This window comes from Meleagris gallopavo, chromosome 2 (genome assembly GCF_905368555.1).
Source record: "Meleagris gallopavo chromosome 2, MGAL_WU_HG_1.1, whole genome shotgun sequence".
NCBI lineage: Eukaryota > Metazoa > Chordata > Aves > Galliformes > Phasianidae > Meleagris > Meleagris gallopavo.
The window spans coordinates 98105868-98130082 of NC_139405.1; the positions used below are offsets into that span (position 1 = coordinate 98105868).

General features: G+C 35.8%; 1 protein-coding gene across 1 annotated transcript; it reads left to right on the forward strand.

Annotated features, from left to right (window-relative positions):
• Nucleotides 1–285: 285 nt before the first annotated feature.
• DDX1 (DEAD-box helicase 1) lies at nucleotides 286–22198 on the forward strand. Its single transcript, XM_010707959.4, has 26 exons — nucleotides 286–389; nucleotides 3552–3603; nucleotides 4520–4583; nucleotides 5192–5221; nucleotides 5478–5574; nucleotides 6791–6838; nucleotides 6977–7060; nucleotides 7983–8066; nucleotides 8485–8561; nucleotides 9832–9904; nucleotides 10011–10087; nucleotides 10920–11034; nucleotides 11494–11632; nucleotides 12441–12501; nucleotides 13531–13629; nucleotides 14311–14400; nucleotides 14964–15152; nucleotides 16957–17008; nucleotides 17459–17605; nucleotides 18275–18366; nucleotides 18906–18978; nucleotides 19811–19883; nucleotides 20004–20046; nucleotides 20271–20366; nucleotides 21502–21622; nucleotides 21865–22198. Exons 1-26 carry the CDS (start codon nucleotides 374–376, stop codon nucleotides 21993–21995), a joined length of 2223 nt encoding a protein of 740 aa, XP_010706261.2. The 5' UTR covers nucleotides 286–373; the 3' UTR covers nucleotides 21996–22198.
• Nucleotides 22199–24215: the final 2017 nt, after the last annotated feature.

Genomic DNA, 24215 nt, shown 5'->3' on the forward strand with positions numbered 1-24215 from the left:
TGAAGCTGCACGATAAGGGTGGGGGAGGAAAAAAAAAAATCTCCGCACTTGGAATCGAATTGTATTTTAATAGCAACCACCTCTTGCCTTTAACTTCTCTCAACGTTATCCCGAAAAAGAAAAAAAGGTAAACCTAAAAATAAAACTTTTATACACACAAAAGTCACAGCTGCGTTATACCAAAAACTACACAAGGGCACAACACCGCTGCGCACGCACGTAAACCGGACTCCTCATCCCAAACCTATCCGGAACGTTTAAAGCCGGCCGTGCAGGCGGTGTTCCCCGCTTCCCAGCCGGAGCCATACAGCGGCGGACACGGGCCGCGCATGCGCAGTGCGGATAGGTAGAAGCGGCTGGAGGCGGCGTGAAGATGGCGGCGTTTTCAGGTACGTGGAGCTGAGGCAGGTGGAGGTTGGGTGGTTGTACCGCTGGTACGAAGCGTTGGGGCGGCTATTACAGCCTTAGACTGCTGGCGTCTTGTGGGGGTGGGGGCAGGTGTTCTCCGTCTTTTCACGACGTGGGGCTGGCTGGCACTGTCAGCGTGGCACAGGCCTGCTCTGCACTCGCTGCAGTGTGTGCCTTACCGCGGGTCGAGAAGCCTGTGGGGACATAGGTGCTCTTCCTGGGCTTTTGCAGGCCTTCAGGCACGTTTAATGAATGTAAATTGCACGTTTTAGTGGGAAGGTAGTATGCAGGCCTCTGGCTGATTAGGGCTACTTAAAAGTGTAGGCTTATTTCTCGGGTCGACTGGCTTCTACAACAGAGCTTGTAATAACTGATTTATGTATTGTAGTGGTCAGCTAATGTTTTTAATGGGAGAAATCTGCTTCTGTGTTAGGGATTAAAATATGTATGCAAACCATAAGTTATTAGTGGATACCTGATTGAGTACCTGGTTTAGTGATGGGCACCACTGCCTGGGGCAGGGTTGGAACTAGGTGATCTTGGAGGACCTTTCCAAGACATCTTGTGATTATTCCTGAAGGAGGGAGAATCATTTACTAATTGTGTTGACTTTTCCCTTCCTTTCTCCCCCTCTCCACCCACACACGCGCACACACATACACACACACACTGACAAAACAGCAGGGAAAATAGATAGCAAGCAAAGTGCTACGCAGTGTAGTTCTGTGAGAAGACTCAAGGAGCTCCATAAATAGAAAATTAACATCATGACAAGCAATTATCAAACTACCAAAACACCCTGTGTTAACAGTCTGATCAGATCTGCTGTTTCGACCTTTCAGACCTGACACTGGGCACTAAAATGACTGTTATGGTTTAACCTGGCAGATGGCTAAGCACCACGCATGGGCTTGCTGCCCATTACTCTCCATTCCACTGGAAATGGGGAGAGAATTAAAAGGCAAAAAACAAGAAGAACTCACTGGTTCTCATGGATTGTGATAAAAATATTTCCTGAAGTAGAGAAAAGGAAAAAGAGATTAATTATGACATACATAATATTTTTTTATATATATGTATGTGTGTGTGTATAAACACATACACATTTATATATATACGTAAGAATGTATATAGTAAGTGATGCACAAGCAGTTGCTAGCCGAACTCTGACCAATGCCCAACTAGCTCCCCTAGCAGTGGAAAAGAGCAACATGAATTTCCCCCCGCTTCAGAACTTCTGCATGATGTCATATGGTACAGAATATCCCTTTGGTCAGTCTAAGTTAGCTGTCTTCATTCTGTCCCCTCCTGGTTCCTCTACTGGTAAACTAGGATGACATTGGCTCTGTACAACACTGTTTAGCAGCAGTTATAAACATCAGTGTGTTAATATTATTTTTCTCTTACAACCCCAACATACCAGACACTCTGAAGAAAACAATTTCTCAGCTGAAAGTAATGAATGATACTAATGAACGTCGTCATCATCATCATTATAAATCTTTCCTTAGACCTGAAAATGAATGTAGATGGTAGACAGGATTGATTGGGTTGTGTAGTTGAGAAAAAAATGTCTGATTTTGTTGATAGTTGTTTTAATTAAATGTAGTATAGTTATTTCAGTTGACATGGACCTTTAAAGGTCACCTAGTACAACCACCATGCAGTGAACAGGGACATCTGCAGTTAGATCAGGTTGCTCATAGCCCTGTCCAGCCTGACCTTTAATGTCGTCATGAACAGGGCATCTGCTGCATCTCTGGCAACCTGCTTCAGTGCTTTGCCACCCTTATGGCAAAAAAAAAAAAAAAAATCTTATATCCAGTCTAAACCTCCACTCTTTCAGTTTGACACCATTTCTCCTGTCCTATCACAGCAGAAGAGTCTGCTAAAGAGTCTGTCCCCTTCTTTCTTATTGCCCCACTTTAGTTACTGGGAGGCCACTCTTGAGTCTCCCCCAAGCTTTCTCTTGTCCTAAGGGACAATCTGAATACAAGAACTTAATTGGCATAAACTGGAAGTATATTGAAAGTAGGAAAAAATGTGTAAGGGATTTATTTCTAATTTGCACTTAATTTCTTTTTTTTTACTTATGTGGCTTATGTAAGATTTTAGGATTAAAAATTAATATTTGAAAACTGAAGCTTTCTGAAAACAAGTCACTAAATAATCCCCTTTTTTCATAGCATTTAAATTACTACAGCAAATTGAAGAATAATTTTTGGCTAGATAAATCCGAATATATAAACCCCATTCTTTGTGTACATATATAAGTGTGTGTGTGTGTATATACAACCGGCAATGCAGACAAGGAATAATGGTCTCAATTTGCACCAGAAGAGTTCAGGTTGGATGTTAGGTTGAATATTAGGAAAAATTTATTCTCCAAAGGAGTGATCAGGTGCTGGAACAAGACTGCCCAGAGAGATGAGTGAGTCACTGTCACTGGGGGTGTTCAAGAAACATTTAGATGTTGTGCTGAGAGTTATGGTTTAGTGGGGAACTATTGGTGGTAGGTGGATGGTTGGACTAGATCTTGGAGGTCTTTTCCAACCCTGGTGATTCTGTGATTTTTACATGTATATATATATGTAGGGGTGTGTGTGTGTGTGTGTGTGTGTATATATATACATACATACATACATAGGGAAAAAATATATGTCGCAAAGAAAGCCAACGTGACAATGTGAAGACAAGTATGTAAAACCTTTCTTTAAGAACCTATGTATTGGTATTTAATGGATTGAGTGCAACTTTATGGACCTGGGAAGGTAACCATCAGTTTTGTTGATGTTGGAATATTGTCGTTAAATAAGTGCTGGCTTTTTTATTATTTGTTTCAATTTGAGGGAGAGAATTGTGTATGGACTTATAACCTTTTCTATGTGACTTCATATTTTTAATCTGTGACTAAAGTATGAGCATCAGACCTTGATGAGTTTGCTAGAAACTGTAATAAAATAAGCCTTCAGAGCTGGATGTGATTACTAATAAAGTTGCATATACTGTTGCCAAAAATTATGTTTCATTACATCTGTCTGTGGTTGCATATCTCCAAGTATCAATGCTTCATTCTGGCTATGTTGAGGTAAGTAGCACTGCTTGTTATGTGTATTTTCTTTACTTTTTTTTTTTCCTTACAGAAATGGGTGTTATGCCTGAAATAGCTCAAGCAGTGGAGGAGATGGATTGGCTGTAAGTAGGCATACTTTTGAGCCTGGCAAAATCTATCTTGTTTTTCAGTACTGTATCACATGCTTTAAATACCTGTGTTTTTTTTCAGTATTGCATCACTTGTATTTTTTTACAGTGTGAGGGACTGAAGAACACAAACTATAACTGCAATAGTAACTCACAAACTTGGACAAGCAAAGTATGACAGCTTTATTATTCTTTGATTGATAAAAGGCCCTGTGCTTCTGGTTGATTTATTATGCATTGTGAGACTGCTGGAAATACTGTTATCTAGTTGATACCAGTTTAGTGTTTTCCAGACTGCATTTGGAGTTTCTGTTCTTCAGTGTTGATGTCTGAGTGCATCATTCAACAAAAGTTACTCTTCCTCTTGCTAGTTGCTCATTTGACTAAAATATTTTACTTTGAATTGTCATTTAGAACAAGATTGTCCATGCAAATAACAAATGTGTGTAATTCTTCTTTACCTGGATGCTTAGTATTAATCATCTGAGATAGATTGAAAATGTTGGTTACGTTTACTTCTGTTCTTTTCCAGTTTTGAGTAGTAATCTTGTAAATGAGGGATATGTAAGTGACTTTAAAAGTGAACAATACTGGAAGAAAGGAAATCAGAATAAACTTCTCTTTTTCTTGTTATATACTGATGTATGGTATAGCCATCTCATCAGGGTACAACTGAATACATTGCATCTACTTGTCCCTTCTTGTAAAGGTACATGACCTATTCTAAACCTTCCATGGAAATCTTGGCATTTTCACTTCTTTAGCTGCAAGCCAGGAAAAATAACTTCTACCTGCTATTTCAAACCTTGTCTATGTGGTATGTTAAGGTGGGTTTTGTGAGTTCCTGTACAAACAAAAGTTGTTTTCAAATAACTTCTAGTTATGTTAATGTTTGCTTTTTTTCCTCTAGTCTTCCTACAGATATTCAGGCAGAATCTATCCCATTGATTCTTGGAGGTGGTGATGTACTCATGGTAAGTATGCAGGATAGACCTCAAATGAGTATTCTTTGTGCATTATTTCCATCCTTCCAGAAGTGATGGAACTAGTGTAGTTATACTGGATCTTCAGTCCTTTGTAAGAAGTACATCCTTAGATAAAAAAAGCTTTGAGTTCCTACTGTGGTTTCAGCTGTTCCTTTAGATGGAATTCATTCCTCTTATGCTTCAGTGTTTGGCAGTTTGACAGGCACTGCTACATGAATGAAATCCATCTGATTTCATCTGCTCTTTGTTGTAAACACGTGATACAGATCTGCATGGAACATGACTATTGTGTCTCAATAACTGCTTCATTGTCAATAACCTGGAAGATACCTGATTATCATGCTTTTTGCAGATCTGTCTTTGATTCTGTAATCAGACATGTATAGACAGTTCTTTTGGTAAGCTCTGGAGGCTTTTATGTTCCAAGTTTATTGAAAAGATTTTGTGTATTTGTATTTGGATCTCATTTATGTTAAGCTGTGGTATTACTCTGAGATTTTCTATATTATGCAGAGGTAAAAGTATGAATAGAACTATCGAACAATCCTTACTGTGAAGTTGAAGCTGATGAAACTCTTAAACTTTTCTTCTTGTAGGCTGCAGAAACAGGGAGTGGAAAAACTGGTGTAAGTAATCAAATTTAAATCTAATACAAAAAGTAGTAGAGATAAAAAGCATTTATGCCACAAGAGGCATTGTGCTTAGCGGTATATACTTGACATGACAAGAGAATATGAATACATTTGTGTAAGTATTTAAGCATGTGCTTATGCTTGTTTTAAAATGTTTCTAACCCAAGGGTATTGCAACTGAAAACTAAGCTGACTGTATATTTTAGAATGTCTGTATAGATTGTGGAAGCAAAATAAATTCATATTTCAGGCTTTCAGCATTCCAGTTATCCAAATTGTATATGAAACTCTGAAGGATCAAATGGAAGGGAAGAAAGGGAAAGCAACTATTAAAACTGGTGGGGCAGGTAAGTTTTCTTCCATACCACTTGTAAGGTTTAGAGGACTGTTGATTCATGTTGAGTCCATAATACCTCAAATTAAAAGAAAATTTACTTGCAATTAAAATGGATCTTCTCTTTTCATTTGGGATAATGTGAATAGAATGTTATTACTCTAAAAAAATTACTCTGTAAAATTACAAATATAAATATTGTGATGTTTGTGGAAGGAACCAGGATGCATTGGACTGCACAGTCTTGGTTGCCTTTAGCTTAAGGTTGACAAATCCACAGTGCTGCATATTCAGTGTTCTTTTGAAGCCATGCTAGTTTATTCCCTTGGAAGATGTGAAATGGTGGTAACGACCAATTTCAAATGAGTGGTTTTCAGTGTTTTTTTTGTTGGTTTTTTTTTGTTTTGTTTTGTTTTTGTTTTTTAGAAGTCGTCTTGTTGTTAGCACAAATGAGGCATCAGCAGTGACATCACATACTCAGCTTGGGCCTCCTACGTAAGCCCAAGTGCAGACTTGAAAGCCTTTTTAGGTGTAGACTGACTTATCTGGCTGGGCAACAGCGTAATAACTTCAATTCTGCTGTGCTGAGTAAAATTTGTATTCTCTCTGTTGCCTAGCTAGATTTGGAAGCTGTGTAGCAGCACTTTAAGTGACTACAGATTTGAATTAGGAAATGTTAAATTTGAACTGGCGATGGACAGGGCCAAAACTTCTTGATACAGCATAGCTTGTAACCACGGTGTTAATCTTACAGTATGGGAGTTTCTGATATTTAAATAGACTTGCAGCTTGGAAGCTACTATGTCCAGTCTTTAGTAGTTGGAGATTGAGATTTGCCATTGACTGTAGTTGTACAAAGGACAGAGAAAGACCTTAAAGAAGTTGTCAACTTAGAGGTTAGTTATAGCAATTGTTACACTGTTGACAGTGCAGTCAGCTTAAGAAAGAAACAAATAAAATCTCTACCTCTAGCTTGTTTTTAGTATCAAAATTTTAAGCAGTGTAATCTATGCTGTTTTTAATGGAATAATCCAAACGTACATAGAATACCTTTGTGTTAGACATCAGTGTCAAAGATGGAGGTGTTCACTTTGACCAAGGCATTTTAATTGATTTGGAATAAGGTTGTCTTCCCAAAATATGAAGCAGAGCCAATGTGAATTTTAAGGTTTTGTTCTCCTGGCTTATCTTGTTGCCTTAATGCATTTTCTGTTGTCTTTCAAACTTAGTGCTCAATAAATGGCAGATGAACCCATATGACAGAGGATCAGCTTTTGGTGAGTTGTCTTAATGCTACTTCAATTGTTCTTCATGCTTAAATGTTGATATTGTGAAACAGAATAAAACTAAAGATTTTTTTTTTAAAGCTATTGGAGAAGTGATTTCTGAAACTAAAGCATTCTTGTCATTTTCAGCAATTGGATCAGATGGTCTGTGTTGTCAAAGCAGAGAAGTAAAAGAATGGCATGGATGCAGAGCAACTAGAGGCGTGACTAAAGGTAAGGACAAAATGTATTTCAGAAGCTTTCCTGTAAATTTCAGTTGAAATTGACAGCTCACTTGTCGTCCATTCTTAATATAGACAATTGCATTTAGATTTGCTATATATATGTAAGTAAATGTGCAATTACTCAATTTACTGCTAGCTGAAGACTTTGAAAAGAAAACAGACTTCAGTCTGTTTTGAATTCCTCTGATAGGATGTGGAGTCAGAGGAGATGCCATTATAACCAATCTTCATTTGAACATATTTTATTCAGATATTATTAATAGGAAGTAGCTAACTGCACTGTACTTGAAATTATTTCCTCACATGTTTCCCATACAGGTGCATACACAAATTTTGTGGTTACCTTGGTGAGGGCAGCAGTTGGATGTCTTTCCCAGCTGTTACTTGGAAGCAGAGAGTTGTACTGATGCTGCAGTGATTCTAGTTGAGTTCATAAAGACCCTCAGTCTCATTTCATCAGATGTGCACACAATCCTATAGTGTGTCTGCACATAGCAACCATTTGAATGTGGTTAAAATCATGCAACTAGTTGTCAGTGCTAGTACATGCTGATCATCATCTTGGACTGATTTGTCAGATCCCTGTTGGTTTGATTTTAATCAGATGCTGTGGATTCTGCAGAATCACTGATGTCTTGCTAGATTATTGGTTCTTTAGAGACTTCAATACACTACCTCTGAGCACACACTTTACCCTTCTTAGGACTGCTTTTCTCTGATATGTTTCCCCATCCACATACATAGATACCCTACAGAACCCTTTCACCCTAACACAGTGGAGGTTTTTATGTCTCTTATGGTAGAAGATGAAAGTACTGGATATACTTTATCTTGGTCCACTTAACTGTACCACCTCAATGAAATTGAAGTTCTGGTGTTTGCTTTGATCTTTTTTTCCTTCTCTTTTAAAGGAAAATACTACTACGAAGTGTCTTGTCATGACCAAGGCTTGTGCAGAGTTGGTTGGTCAACTATGCAGGCTTCACTAGATTTGGGTGAGTTTCCTCATATATACACAGACAATTCTCATAGTCACATTTATGAAATGGCTGTGATACTTTTCTCTTCTTGTAAAGAAGGGAGACTGGGGAAGAGTAGCACTATCAGGGAGTTCAAGACTTGTACAAATCTTCTACTTAAAGAAGAAAATCTGTATAAGGTGCTAATGTTTCTAATGACCTTTTTCCCTTTATTTCAGTGTTTTAATGAAGATGATTAGCAATTAGTGAAATAAATCAGTATGCTGGTACAAAGATTATGTTTTAGATATGTCAAAACTAGAAGTCTTCACTTAGCATTAGGTAGTATTTTTAATATTAGAGGTTGAAGTCGGCGGTATAAATGATAGCGAAGGATGGTGAAAACTAACCTGTCAACCAAATAGTAAAAAGCTTTACTCTTTGCTGTCTTCAGGTACTGATAAATTTGGCTTTGGATTTGGTGGAACTGGTAAGAAGTCTCACAACAAGCAATTTGACAGCTACGGTGAGGTAGGCTTAAACTGTTTATTGATAGTAATGTTGCTGTTCATTTCTAAATTCATTATTTTTTAGTACAGATTCTGTGTCTTAGTTCTTAGCTGTAGCAATCAGTTGTCTTTCCCAGCAGTGCTAACTTTTTAAGGTAAAATCACTAAGCAAAAATACCATGAAAGCCTCAAACTATTTTTGGACTAAAGCATATTAATGAATTTAACAGAAGCAGTTAGCACATTGAGAATTAAAATAATGGCTAGATAGCAATGATAATGACTTTTTTAGAAGATAAAACTTTTCTGTGTGTTACAGGTTAGTGTTTAACTGATCTCTTGGATTTATTTCTTTACTTATTTTCACTGTTAGCTTGTAGAACACCCATCTGCTTACCCTAGTATATGGGAAGTGAGGTCATTGAAGCCTGTATACCAGTGATTGCTGGAAATCAAAAAACTCAAAATATGTACTTATCTAGCGAAAAAGCTATAGCTATCTCAGTTGGATCAGCTGGACAAGTTGAACCACTGAAACTGTTGTCTGTATATATATTTAGTATGTATTTTTGAAAATAGCTGTGGTGCTTTTTGTGCAGAGTGCAAGTCAGGAGTTCATAGATGTTTGAGCATAACACATAAATATGAGTAATACAACTGAAATGTCTGTGCTATTAGTGAATTGTCAATATTGTAAAACTTGCAGATTTCAGTATTGTTTTGTAGGTTTTTTTATGATAGTGATAACCGATCTGTCAAGCTTGAAGCACTTCGTAGTGCAGATAGTTTTTTTTTTTTATTAAATACACCTGCAATGAAAAGATTTCAAGCTGTTTCAAGTATTTAAGTGTATATAGCACACGTTTCATACTTCCCATAAGAGTAACTCTTCTCATATTGTCATAGAGTAGGTTTCTATTACAGTGTTCAGTGCTTGAAGCTCGGATTTAAATTGATTAATAAATGTATAATTAATGCACTTCTTCTTAATGCAGAAGTCTTCCAGGTGAATGACTTGAAATTATCATTGTCGGTGTTCAAGTAAATTTAAAGCAGCCGTGAAGGTGTGGGTATCAAAGATAAATTTGGCAGTTTATTGAAGATGTAAAATATGAATGCTGTTTATTACAGTTGTACTGAAATAAAAGTAGAACTTGCATCTCTTGAAAATAAGTATTTAGTGGGGAGAAGGGTAAAGACTGTAAAAATGGACAAAAGTGTAAGCACAAAGTTTTCTTAATACATTAATTGGTCTAAAATTAGTTAGTTTCACAAAATTTTTCTCATTATAGGAATTCACCATGCATGATACAATTGGATGTTATCTAGACATAGATAAAGGACAAATTAAATTTTCCAAAAATGGTAAGTTTTATTCACTTGCTTTTTGAGAACTTTATTTGGATGCTTGAAGGGTGTGGGAAAAGAGATGTGTACGCGTGATGTCTGACTATGCAATTCCTGCTTTCAGGGAAAGAACTTGGCCTTGCATTTGAGTTCCCACCACATATAAGGAATCAGGCACTCTTTGCAGCTTGTGTACTGAAGGTAACTTAGGAATGTCACAGATGTGCGTGCAAGATGGTGGAAATTGTTCTACTTCCAGTAACTAAGTTATGAATAAAATCCTTATACTTGCCTGCAATTACTATAGTTGCACGTTCATGCTGTTTCCTTCAGCCTACTTGTAATTCACTACTGAATTTGTCACAAATGTGTTGGCTTTGACATGGACTGCTCAAGCTAAATACCAAGTATCTAAATTCAGACTGAAAAATTGAAATTGGAAAAAGAGGATAGAATGTTGTGGAGCAAGTACTATCTTCCTCTATTAAATTTTGGTATAGTGTGATTCAGTAGAGATAAACAGGTAACTTAATAGTGTCAAAGTTTGTGGTCTACCTGAACTACGTTTCCTATTTCATTTACTCTAAATTTAAACATTCTGTTTGTGGAGCAGTATGTCTTTGTTCTTACAGTCTCTTTGAGATGATGTCTTATTGAGCAAAGGCTTTAGCAGAATCTTTTTGGTGTTCAGAGAAATGTAAAAGTAAAAAATTGATTTTTCTTTTTGTTTAGTTGAGGTTAGTCATTGAATATGAATTGAATATAAATTTTGTTTTAATGTTTCAACATCTCTATAAATGTTTAAATACCTTGATATGGAATTTAAGAGCTAAAATTGAGTGCAAAATGTCTGGCAGGTTTTAGACTACCTGGGAAAGAAGGATGTGAAAAGGGGTAGGGGGGAGAATAATACCACATTCCCTGTCCCCACAGAATATGTAACTGGTTTCTCAAGGGAGTAGCTTCCTGTGGAATTGTTTCTCATTTTATATTGTCTCTTGAAGCTATATGACACAGTTTTGTTGAAATCTAGAACGCTGAATTGAAATTCAATTTTGGTGAAGAAGACTTCAAGTTTCCACCAAAAGATGGCTATATTGGTCTTTGCAAAGCTCCTGATGGTAATGTTGTAAAATCACAACATACAGGTAGGTTTGACCTTTAATTTTCTTTTTGTTGCGTATTCATACTGTGTGTTAGAAATCATTTTGTTCACTTTCATTTCTACATTACTGCAGTACTCATTTTAGATTGCAAGCATCTTAGTGGCAGCAAAACCAATGCTTTTGTGAAATTTTTCAGTCATCTTCAGCTTAAACTGAAGTAGTATTAATGCCTTGAGTTCAAAATTAGGTAGCTGAACTTCTCTTAAATAATTCAAGCTACTCCAGGATGTTCTAATAGTTTTTTATATATACTCTGCAATAAAAATTACGTTGCATGGCCAGCGTACCATTATCACTGCAAGATTTACTTATAATCTGAATATTAATCTAAAGCAATAACACCCTTCAATGATCTATTTAGAATTATATATTTATTGTAATACATCCCGGGATAGATACGTAGTTTGTCTTAATGGCTTTTCTATTTATTTTTTCTCTTAGGAAATGCACAAGTGGTTCAAACACAGAACCTTCCAAATGCTCCAAAAGCGTTGATTGTAGAACCATCGAGAGAGCTGGCAGAACAAACTTTGAACAATGTGAAGCAGTTCAAAAAATACATTGATAATCCCAAGTTAAGGTAACAATACCTCTGTTACCTAGATTGCATTTACGGTGTTGTCCATGGACATGACTTGGCAGGAGGTCGGGTTCTACTGTGTTGCTAAATGAACCTTAATCTGCAGTGCCACTCAGTAACATCTGCAAGCCAACCTTCTAATTTTTCTGCACTAATCAGACTCCAACAGGTTGCTGTATACAAGGCCATCTCTGTTTGCATTAGTGTGCTTGCAGTACAAATGTTGTACTGATTAGCATGGGATTAAAATTCTAACAAAAAAAAAAAAGCAAAAAACTTGTTTGCAAGCTACTTTGTTCTTAAGTGGTTCCTCTCTTGACTTTACTTATACAACTTTAAAAAGAGTCTAGTTTTAAAGAGCAGTGGAGCACAAGAGTATGTTTACTAGACTTGCGTGTGTCTAGAAATGGAGAGAGCCAAGTTACGATGTAAAATTTGTTTAGTTTCGTTATTTGCATTGCTTGCTTTCAAGAGCACGGGAAACTTAATAAACTAATTTGCTTAAGATTTTAAGGAACAGAATTTTTTTTTTTTAAGGTGAAAATGTTAACTTGTTAATGTTTACTACCATAACAATAAAATAACAGTTAAAATACAACTCTAACAAGACTTCCAACTTCTCAAGTTGAAGTACTATATATTCCATAAGACGGAAAGAATTTATTTTTTTTTTTAGTATTTTGTTCCCAATTACTATTCAGAAATGTTAAACGCAGCTATTAATAGTACAATCAGTCTTCAGCCTGATGTTTAGTTTCTCTCCTGAATAGAAAAATAATCAAATATGTTGATGTAATTTTCATTGTAGGGAACTATTGATTATTGGTGGAGTTGCTGCAAGAGATCAACTTTCTGTGCTGGAACAAGGAGTAAGATGCATTCCTTTTGTTCATATAAGTTAAAAGTTCAGTTTCTAAATAGCTTATAATGTACTTTGAGAATAGTACTAAAGTTTCCTGTAACTGCTGTATACCTGTGAGAAAGAGATCATGCATTTGATAGCATGATAATGTTGCTCTGTTCTAGCACTTGTCGTTTTACTTCCATGACAAAAATAAATACTAAATTCTAAACACAAATACTTGTTGTACTTGATCAAATTCTATTTCAAATTGTTCAGCAGTATTTAGTCATAACAGAAAATGTTACTTTAGACATTTGTTGTTAGTTACCAAGATAAAAACAGATTTCTTGCTTTTTCACATTTATGCCAGTAAAACTGATCTGTGATTGTCAGGTTCAAACTTTATCCCAAACAGGTCCTACACAGAAGGAACCAGTCTAATTTCTGCAACATAGAATGGAATAGTATATAGTCAATTCAATTGTCCCTTAGGTAATAGCAAAGTATTTTTGTTGTTTAAGACTTAACTTCTGGAAGTGAGACCTCGTCAGTATTGAGAGGTTTTTATTTTTACAGTGACTCTAACTGCTGAAATCAGAAGTTTGTCCTAAGCAGGCTTGGACTGGGAAGATTGCTAGATTTCCATATAAATCTAAGTTTATAATGGTGAACCCTTCTGTCTGGCAAAATCTTAAGTTTCTTTCTATCATTGGTAGATTTAATAGATTTACTGTAGAGGTATACCTAATTTTTCTTAAATGGGAATGAAATTTGTTGCCTGAAAACTTTGTGGAATTTTCTTTTTCCAAGGATGCTGAAAGTTTTATCGGGCATGGTTCTGGCAATTCTAAATTGAAAGGTAGCCTTTACTTGTGATAGTGGATATAGGGGACAGATAATCACAAGATATCTGTCCGATACAAACTACTCCAGAATTTTTTTGTTATAATTCATAGAAAATAGAGCATCACTCTGCTAATTGTCTCAAAAACTGAAGTGTAGGCAAAACAGGTATTAGCTATGTGACAAATAAATGCTGTTCTGTATTTCACAGGTGGATATTGTTGTTGGAACTCCTGGAAGACTGGATGACCTGGTCTCAACAGGAAAACTTAATTTGTCTCAAGTTAGATTCCTCGTTCTGGATGAAGCTGTATGTAGAGAACTAAGTGATATTTAATTTCTATTCTTAAATGCAGTATAGCATTATGGAAGACAACGAATAGCTTTGTAGCATTTGGCACTTAACAGCTGCCTCTAAAGCAATCTAGATTAATGTGCTTCTATATTTTTTGTTTCTAAGCATAGTAAACTACATAATTTCTCTTTTTATAGCCTCTCTGGTAAAGCTGTTTTATTTTAATCTGATAGAGAAATATGTTTCAGACTGCATTCATAAGATTAGCAAATTCAATCCCTGTCTCTACACAGCGTAGTATTCAGGAAGCTTGAAAAAATAAACAGTAAGCATTTTTGCTTACCCAGCAGGTCTTCAAGTCAATGTATGTCCTAGTCTGTATGCTGTGAAATGAGTGCATCTTTCTGATGTGTTATAGTACAACTGAGTGTTGACAAAGATAAAATGCCTCACAGTATTAGCTAGTAGAAGCAGCTGAAGCAAATATTTAATTTCTTGTGAAGCACTGCAGCTGTACTTGTAAATACTCTGCATTTTTCCTTTTTTTCTCCTTAGTAACAATATTCCAGCTAGACATTGACCTGTTCAGCTAATTAAACTAGTGGACCTCTAAGACTAAAGTGTATGGCTTATTTGACTGAGATATACTGACTGACAAATAAGAACTGCAGCTTTTTACATTTTATTCCCATGTAGGATGGCCTCCTCCTTCAAGGTTATTCAGATTTCATTAACAGGATCCACAGCCAAATTCCACAGATAACTTCAGATGGCAAGAGACTTCAGGTATAAAGTCTGCCATTGATTTCTGTAGTCTGCTGCTTTCAGTTAATTATTGCATGGCATGAAACACTGCTTCTGTGACATAGTTTATTCTTTGTTACAGCTATTGCTCACAAGCAACACGTGATTATTGGGTTCAGTAAATGTCTGAGAACATGTATTTTTGGGATCCTAGGTCTGAAGCCCAATGTCTAACAGTATTTGAGTTGTATGATACAAATGCATCTGAAAAATGATTGTCTACTTACATTGACTACCTACACTCTTGTTTCTGATGCTATAATAATCATCTTAGTAGAAGTATTTTTGTTACTCTCCAATTATTTAAGTTTCTGTAGGGGAGTAGTTGAGTAAGCATTCCCCTTTGTCCTGACTCATCAGCTGAGTAGATGCTATGGTGAAGAAAGCTGGTTTGGAAAACTTTGTGCTGAAGCATGCTACCATATACCCCTCTTCCAGGGTTTTTTGTTTTGTGATGTGATGTCTGTTGTTTTGCTTTGTTTGCTTTTGGATTTTTGCTAGGAGACTCCGATCTCCAGTGGCATTTGTATGGCTTTTTTTCTTAGGTGATTGTGTGCTCTGCAACACTACATTCTTTTGATGTGAAAAAACTATCTGAAAAGATCATGCATTTTCCTACCTGGGTTGATTTGAAAGGAGAAGATTCTGTCCCTGAAACTGTGCACCATGTAGTTGTGATTGTAAATCCCAAAACTGATAAACTCTGGGAAAGGCTTGGCAAGAATCATATCAGAGTAAGTAGCTTATAAATGGAACTTAGATTACTTGTTTGCCAGTATTTACTTTATCATGCAGAATTGAGGCCTAGTGTTATAGGATCTTTGCCAGCTATAGTGTATATGAAATAGCTTGTTCCATTTAGTCAGCAGCATGATATTGGTAATGTCATAACACTGTATTTGAAAAGCTCAGTCTTAACATAAGAAAATCCTGGAGGAATAGCATTGTGGTTTGTATTAAGGAACAATGGCACTGGACCATTTATTCAGTCATTTCACAGCTAACTGTAGCCTGACTGTAGTTAGTTCAGAAGAGACTGTAGATCAATCAGAAGAGTCAGGTAAACGCCACTGTATGGGTCATTCTGTAGAGCACTTTTTGTCTTTAACTTGTGAGATAAGCAATTCTTAGAGGAATAAATTCATTTTTACTACATTTGAGACTAGGGTTTAAATTCTGCATTAATGTCGCATATTCAAGTGGGAAGTTCAGTATTTAAGTCTTTAGTTTGCAAGTTCTGAATAACTTGGAACTGTTTCATTTTTAGCAACTCTTAAGCACTTGGGATCAGTAGGTTTTCTTAACACCTCATTATTTGCGGAACTTTCCTTTGTAAGGACTGCTAGAACTTTTTGGTTAAGTCTTAACGTGAATTTATTTCATTTGCGTTGTAGTTCGTATGATTCCAGTACAGGGAAAAACATAGTAACAACTATATGTTCTTCTTATTAAGCAATAGTTGTAGTACATTTCTTTCAGGTATACATGATGAGTTGCCTGGTTTGTGGTTTGTTTTGTTGTTTTTTTTTTTTCCCTATGAATCTGCTTTGGGTGCTTACGTTCAGAACTTGTGTTTAGTTCAAGGTAGATTAAATTGTATGATAGTGGAACAGACATTACCTTACTTCTCAATTTTATTCATAGTAATTTGTATGGTAGTTCTTAGAAATTTTTATGGAGTCTTGTCAGCTACAGGAGGTACATATGCATTCATCCTTGCTGCCTCCTCTGAGATTACTTGTTTAAAGATGAGACAGAATTCTGGGGCTTTTCTGGGGCTTTTCTGGGGTTTTGATTCTTCAAGAGACTCTTGTTTCATGAATATAAAACTCTTGATCAATTAACTGGAGTTTAACATGAAAATAAATATTTTAAGTCAGTGACCTTAGCTTTATTTAAGTACCAGAAGGATCCTAAGTAACTGAAACTTCCATATGAGTTAAGAAATTGTCTATTTGCATATAACACTTAGATCACTAGACAAGTAGTTTTTTTCACCTGAACACATCATAAAAAGCTAGGGATTTTTTTTTTTACTCAATGCATAGATTATAGTGGAATAGTATTGAGAACTTTGGAATCTGAATTTTCTGTTATGTAATTGATCCAGTCTTGTCTCAAACAATTTAGATTATTATGAAAAACAAAAACAAAATTAAAAAAATGTAGAGTATTAAACATAATTTTAAAAATTATTTCTTAGCCAGAAGCACTCACAATACTTGAAATTTCAGGATTGCAAGTGTAAACAACTGGTACCATTGAAAAAGATAGACAAATTATAGCTGGCCTTCTCTGGAATTCTCTTCTTACGGCTTGTAGATAAGAACAGAATGTGGGTTTTCAGTGGGTTGTTTGAGGACAGAATCTTTGATTGCAGAGTTGAGAATGATGCCAGTTTCTATAAAAAAATATTGAGTAAATGCTAAGTAGTTGGTATTAGATTTTCTTCCCCCCTGTTCTTGTGATTGTGTGTGGTTTAGCCACAGCTATATTAAAGTGACTAAAGATTTGTTCTTATTTTCATTTTTTTTCTAGACTGATGAAGTACATGCAAAGGATAATACACGACCTGGTGCAAACACTCCAGGTAATCAGCAATCCATGTTAAGTAGTAACAGACTGTAAAATGATCTTCTGAGTGTTGTTAAGTAAAGCTAAATTATAGTAAATAATTGTCTTGAGGTGTGTTCCTCAGTATTCATTTATAGGTTTTTGTAGTTGTGAAGAGAGCTATTTCCATAATTAGATGGGAGGTAAAAAGACTTACAGGTATCTAGTAGATGTGTAAACAACAAATGTTTTTTTGTGTGTGTATAAATAGCCTGAAACTGAGTAGTTTTGTTCTTACTGTATTGCATTACCTTGGAGCAGGGATACATAGACGAGGGAGGAAAAAACTGAAAGTTTAGCCCACCTGCTCTGCTAATAAACATTTAATTGTCTACCAAAAGGCTATAGAATCTTTAAATGTATGCTCAAAGACTTTTCATATTTTAAAATGATTTATTTGAAATGAGTTTTATTATTTTTACTTTAGAAATGTGGTCTGAAGCTATCAAAATTCTAAAAGGAGAGTACACGGTTCGGGCAATCAAGGAACACAAGATGGACCAGGCAATTATTTTCTGCAGGACAAAAATAGATTGTGATAATATGGAGCAATACTTCATCCAGCAGGGCGGAGGTAATGTTTTTCATCAAAACCTTATTCTGTTTCCTTCCTTGCTCATTTTAAAGGCAACGTTTTATGATGAAGTGATGCTCAGATATCGCACAAATAAATTATAGTCGAGTTCTTTTGACATTGATCAGGCATAAGACTCAGGATTTTGTGGAAGGGAGGTACAGAGATAATATTGCATGTGGAAGGAGGCCGTGAACTGCTTCATGCCCGTGGTTGGCAGCTCTGAAATGCTGGTAACAACCCACTGTGCATAAAAAAATTTGAACCAGTAGGAAGCTGAAGCCTGCTGAAACTTATGTTAGAAGAAGCAGTAGTTGCTCTAGACACAGGAGAAAACGTGAGGGCATGCAGAAGTACATACATGAGGAAGCATGGAAGGGAAATGTGGCAAAATACAGGACACTACAAAGGGATATGTGAGGAGCAAGGTGAAGAAGCAAGGTAAGTTTTGATTAGGAAGAAATAAGATATCTGCACAGAACCATTTTAGTAAAGTAGAGAGGAAGTCTTTTTTTTTTTTTTTTTTCTCTAATACATCCGTCAGTCATATGTTTGTTAATTAATTAAATGACGAAATTCCCTCAAGTTAAGACTTTTGCCCTCATGTACTTCTTTCACTACTGTATGATGCTGTGTTATATCTTATATTATTAATGCATGCTCTTTCAGGCCCTGACAGGAAGGGACATCAGTTCTCATGTGTCTGTCTGCATGGTGACAGAAAACCTCAAGAAAGAAAGCAGAACCTGGAAAGATTTAAGGTGATGCAGCAGACTTTTGCAGGCTTTTCCTTCAGACCCCTATATCTGAAATCATACCTTATGTTTTAATCTGTGCTGCTAGTCCTTAGTTTAATTTAAATTGGGTTTGGATGTTTTATGCCTAGCTCCTACAATTCTGTGAGATACAGGTTCTTTTGGTGGAAATACATACTCAGTTAACATGACCTGTATAGATTTTCATTGATAGAGGGTTCTAAATAAAGCTAAATTTAAGTTCTGTAACATTTATAAACTTACTGTATCTTGAATATCAAAAATCAAAGCACATGATTGTTTAAGTATGTAACCTATTTATTGATTTATAGTTGTCTTATATTGATAGGGAAGAAGTATCCATGTAAACTGACCAAACTTTTCATGTTCAAAAAATCATTGTTGTACTATAGAAGAGCTTTATTTGGAGTATTATGTAACGTGCAGGCATACCTTCAAGGCAAAGTAAATGGAAAGGACTATTGTTTAAAATGCTTGGTTGCTGGTTTGGTTAATTTAGCTCACCACTTCTTCTGTTTTCACAGAGAGGAGATGTCCGTTTCTTGATCTGCACAGATGTTGCAGCTAGAGGAATCGACATTCATGGTGTTCCCTATGGTAAGACATAACTTTTAAACTAAGCTATTGAATTTGCGTATGACTTCAATGTATTTGCTGTTTTTTGAGCTGTAAATACCTCTTAAAACAGATATGTGACTTAGAGCTTTATTTTAAGAAAACAGAGTTATATATGTGAAATGCTTTATCTGGGTGGATTTTTGATTGTCCACGGTCTTCTCAAATATCTGATGTTCTGTGTTGCTGGGGATTCTTTTTGGTTTTTTTTTTTCACTCTAGTCAAAAAAGGAAGTTAATCATGGGGAAGAAACTTTATAGTGGAAGCTTTAAGTGTTGATAATGCAGGTAACACTGTGACTGCTGTATTAGAACACTAAGTTCACACTTGATAAATGGGCTGAGGAAAACATTACACTAATCAAAACAATGTTTATTTTAATTGTGTGGTCTGTGGCATTTGCTTATATTTAGTGCATATATATACTTATTTTTTTGAACTTCTGAGGAGAGAAATTGGGAACATTTCTTTGATTCAAATCTTTGTCCCACAGACTAAATAATAAGGAATTAATATTGCTGGTGGGTTTTAAAGTGATGGGTATTGTTTTAAATGCTCTTTTCTAGCCTCCTGTCGTAGGTTGTTTGGTACAAAATTGGAATAGCAATAAAATCCTTAATTTGATAAGCATCACAGTGTCTCATTTTTCATAATCTTACCATGACACACGCTAAAACCAGTGGGACCCTGCAGGTTGTAGTGGGACATAGCAGGGGAGTTGAAACTGGATGATAATTATGGTCCTTTTCAGCTCAGGCCATTCTATGATTCTGTGATAATCAAATCATATATTGTGGGTTGTGTCTTATACAGTTATCAACGTCACGCTCCCTGATGAAAAACAGAACTATGTTCATCGAATTGGAAGAGTCGGCAGAGCTGAAAGGTATGTGTGCAGTCAGAGAAGCTACCATAATTGCTACCATAATTTCATGGAGTTTCTTTTCTTGATTTTTAATAAATTGACAATAGTTGCTGAAAAACCTCTTCTCTTCCATTATTTCAGGATGGGTCTGGCGATTTCCCTTGTGGCAAAAGAGAAAGAAAAGGTAGTTACACTCGAGCAAAATTGAATGGGTGCTATTTACTTAAATTCCATTCACTGCTGATACTGAGCTGTAACAGCCTGTATTGGAAGATAGCTGTTTTTTCCCACCTTAACTGAAAGGGACTCTAAAAGGATAATTGAATACACTTTCATGACAGAATTGATTAAAAATTTGGGTACTAAGCTATTTCTGACAGTTTAAAAGTTGTTTTCTTTTATTTCTAGGTTTGGTATCATGTATGCAGTAGTCGTGGAAAGGGGTGTTATAATACTAGACTCAAGGAAGAAGGAGGTTGTACCATATGGTACAATGAAATGCAGGTAAACATTTTGTAGATCATTATGTTCTAATTCCTCTGAAAAGACTGTGTTGTGTAGTCACTGTCTTAAGTGACTGTTTAGTTTATAAATCTAATTTTGAAATCTAATTCCATTTGAAGAAGAATTTTAAACGTAAATTGTACTTTTTATAAATTGTTCAATTACAAAGCCTGTCTTAATATTCTTAGCCAATTCTATGTGTCTTAAGTTCAACTTCTCTATCATCATCTTAATGAAATGCTGTCAAGAGTTATAGAATCACAGAATCACAGAATTGTAGGGGTTGGAAGGGACCTCTAGAGATCATCGAGACCAATCCCCCTGCCAAAGCAGGTTCCCTACACCAGGTCGCACAGGTAGGCGTCCAGGCGAGACTTGAATATCTCCAGAGAAGGAGACTCCACAACCTCCCTGGGCAGCCTGTTCCAGTGCTCCGTCACCCTCACCGTGAAGAAGTTCTTACGCACATTCGTGCGAAACTTGCTATGCTGCAGCTTATGTCCGTTTCCCCTTGTCCTGTCTCCACGTACCACTGAAAAGAGACTGGCCTCACCACTATGGCCGCCACACCTCAGATATTTATAAACCTGGATCAGGTCCCCTCTCAGTCTTCTTTTCTCAAGGCTAAACAGACTTACAGAATAGAATATAGAATAGAATGTTAATTACACTTTTGTCCAGATAGTTTGTCTTCAAACTATAGAGCTAAAGATTTGCTATTCTTCTAATCTGGAAACAACGTGTAAATTCTCATTTGGTTTTGTATACTAGCTATGAATGCTTCTTAAATTAACAACGCTTCCCTTCTTTCTTCATTAGAATGAATGACACGTAAAGTAGCTCCATTCACAGAGTAGTATATGAAATGAAAGTTTCTCTTTAAGTAGAGGAATGCCATAGTGAGTTTGGAAATGAATTTGTGTAGTAATTTGGGCAAAAAAAAATATATTAACCTTTGATCCCTAAGACAAAACTGTTTTATATATGCAGTTTTTATTGAATCTCTTTGAATAATTTGGCTGTGGTGGTTTTTGTGGGTTTCGATTTTTTTTTTTTTTTTTTTTTTTTTTTTTTTGAATGTTAGTCTAACTGGAGTCTTGGAACATAAAAGTGATTAAATTTAAACTTTCTTCAGTTGCTGGGAGAAATTGAAGAACACTTAAACTGCACTATTTCCCAAGTTGAACCAGACATAAAAGTACCAGTAGATGACTTTGATGGGAAAGTGACATATGGACAGAAAAGAGCCCTTGGTGGTAAGCAGTGAACTACTCTTGAATTAGTCTGCTGTATGGTGGTTGTCTGCTGCATAATGTCACTGATAGTTCTTTGCTGTCTTTTGCATTTCTTACATCCAACCTATGTGTTGCAAATAGCCAGAGTGTGTGTATGCCTGTGTTTTATTTTGTTAACCTTGTGAGTGGCTACAATTGAGTGTTACTAGTTGTGATGACAGATAGCTTTGAATGCATCATTTACATTAGATATCTTTTGGTAGGTGGACTTTATAAAGGCCATGTGGATATTCTGGCACCTACAGTTCAAGAGTTGGCTGCCCTTGAAAAGGAGGCTCAGACATCTTTCTTGCATCTTGGCTATCTTCCTAACCAGCTGTTCAGAACATTCTGAACATTGTGCCACACTTGAGACAAGACATGAGTTAATAAATGTTCTCTCCTACAAATACAAAATTCCTTTACTATCTCTTCAGTAGCAATAGTTAGAAAAGAAGAAAAGGATTAAAATTCAATATATTTCTTGCATGATAAACAGCGTGTTCAGCATTGTTAACTCTGTATTAGCTCTTGATAAATAAAACATCAAAGATGGAACGGCTTCTTTTGTTCTTTTTTTGTTGTTGCCTTGAGAGTTAATTTACAGAATCATTTTTTGCATCAAAAAATTTATTGATAATACAGATATAGATAAGCAAATAGTAAGAATTTACTGATGAAGAATTTAATTCTTTGTGGAACATATATAAAAATGGCTTCGCTAAGCATGCGATGTGATTTTTAATTCTATTACTTCTAAAGATGCATCAATTTTCAGACAACTTTCCCTCATGACTGTCTCTAAGGAAAAGTATTTAGATGTGATATCACAGTAAGCTACTTGGAATGATGGGATAGATTGCTCTTTGTATTATTTTCAATGACTGCTATCTTAAAAGGCTAAAAGAAAATATGAACTTTCTGGAATGCATAATTTCCTCTGCAAACAAGATTAAAAAACAATAAAGTAAAAACTAGAAAGCCAAAGAGAACTATACTAAATTAAGTTCAAGCAATTGTCCCTGTCATAAAGTCTCTTCTTGTTTATTTTTACCTCAGAATATGTATGCCTTTTCACCTAATAACAGTAAGTGAGAAGCCACTTGTAGCTGGAGTAGTTAGCGTATACGTACCATTTACTTGATTGTTGGAATTGAGTCTTTAATTGTACGTTTTTATATAGGCATGCGTATATAAATGTAGACTGTTCTAAATCTGTGGGAAGAAGTTGTGGGGGAAGGAGAGAGGAAGTTGTTTCAAATGTGCTTTTTGTTAACTTTTTTGATAACTAACCATTAACTGCCTCTTGGTGGAGCTGATGTTTCATATACAGATAGAGTATATTAGCCTTCTGCTTTCTATTGGGTCAATTATGTTCTTCCTATTCTATTTTCCTCAGAAACAAACTCTTAAGCAAAAAAAAAAAAAAAAAAATTAAGATTGTTTGTATGAAGTAGAAATTTGCACTGAAGGGCTCTTCTTCATGACTGACTTCTTGTTTCAGCTTGAATGAGCATTCATTTTAAGCTGGTAGGATGGCTAATCCACCAACTTACCTTCTGGTTTAAGTAGCTTGTTCCTTGTCTGAATATGACACTAATTTTTGCTACTGTATATTTCAAAACTATGTTTGTTTTTTCTTCTCAGTGTTGATTTCTGGGGCTGGCTAACTGAGAACAGCATGAAAAGATAGGCTTTCATATGTGCCCCATAGAAGTATTTATTACAGTTTACTGAGTTTGGAACTTTGTAAGACAACCCAGTGTAGGTACACATGCTGTACTCTAGCATTTCTATTCAAAAGGGGAACATAAAGGAAATTCAAGATTATCCTAAACAAAATAAGCAAGGCTGTACTATTTAAGTTTTTTGTTCTTTCTAAACATCCTTTAATAAAAGCATCTGTAAATTTGGGATAGTATAAGCTTTTTTTGTTTGTTTTACCTCCAGTTGTTTATCACTTATTGGAGTACCTTTGTTCAATAGTTATGTGGTTTTTGACTGATTGGTTTCAGTACAATGTCTTGAGAGAATCTGCATTCTTATTGGGTGATTAACTGTGAGTATTTATAACTACTTGTAGTAATCTTTCTTTGTTTTCCTTTACACTCCTATAAAGGTTCCTTTTATGGAAGGGAAAAGGATACAGATGGTGTTTGCCACTCAGTGTTCAAACTGCTGAGCTGGGGCCCCCTTCTTAGTATACTCTATTTTGCTACTGTGAAAGCAGGCAAAATTGCTTCTGGCTACACAAACTTATGCTCAAGTGCTCTCATGTTTATGGAATCAGACATGGAAATAAATGTGCCTAGCCTATCTGAAGAGGTAATAGGCCTGTGGTCACTTCCATATGTGAATATCCACATAACACAATAATCTGGGTTCCTACTTAAGCCATTTAGCAAAATAAATGCATCTCAAGTAGACTGATAAACGAAAGGTGGGAAAATGGGTTCCTGAGTTCAGCAGATGAACACCAAGGAGTGCATGAGAGCGTATCCTTCTGCACTGCATTTCTGTTATAGATGAAGTGTAATAAAGCTAGGGACACCTGAAACGTTTTTGTAACCATAGT

Bases quoted from the DNA above. Each gene is read 5' to 3' on its own strand.
- DDX1 (XM_010707959.4), top strand. The intron at 8,562-9,831 runs GTAGGCTTAAAC...TTCTCATTATAG, and splicing joins AATTTGACAGCTACGGTGAG to GAATTCACCATGCATGATAC. The intron at 10,088-10,919 runs GTAACTTAGGAA...GTTGAAATCTAG, and splicing joins TTGCAGCTTGTGTACTGAAG to AACGCTGAATTGAAATTCAA.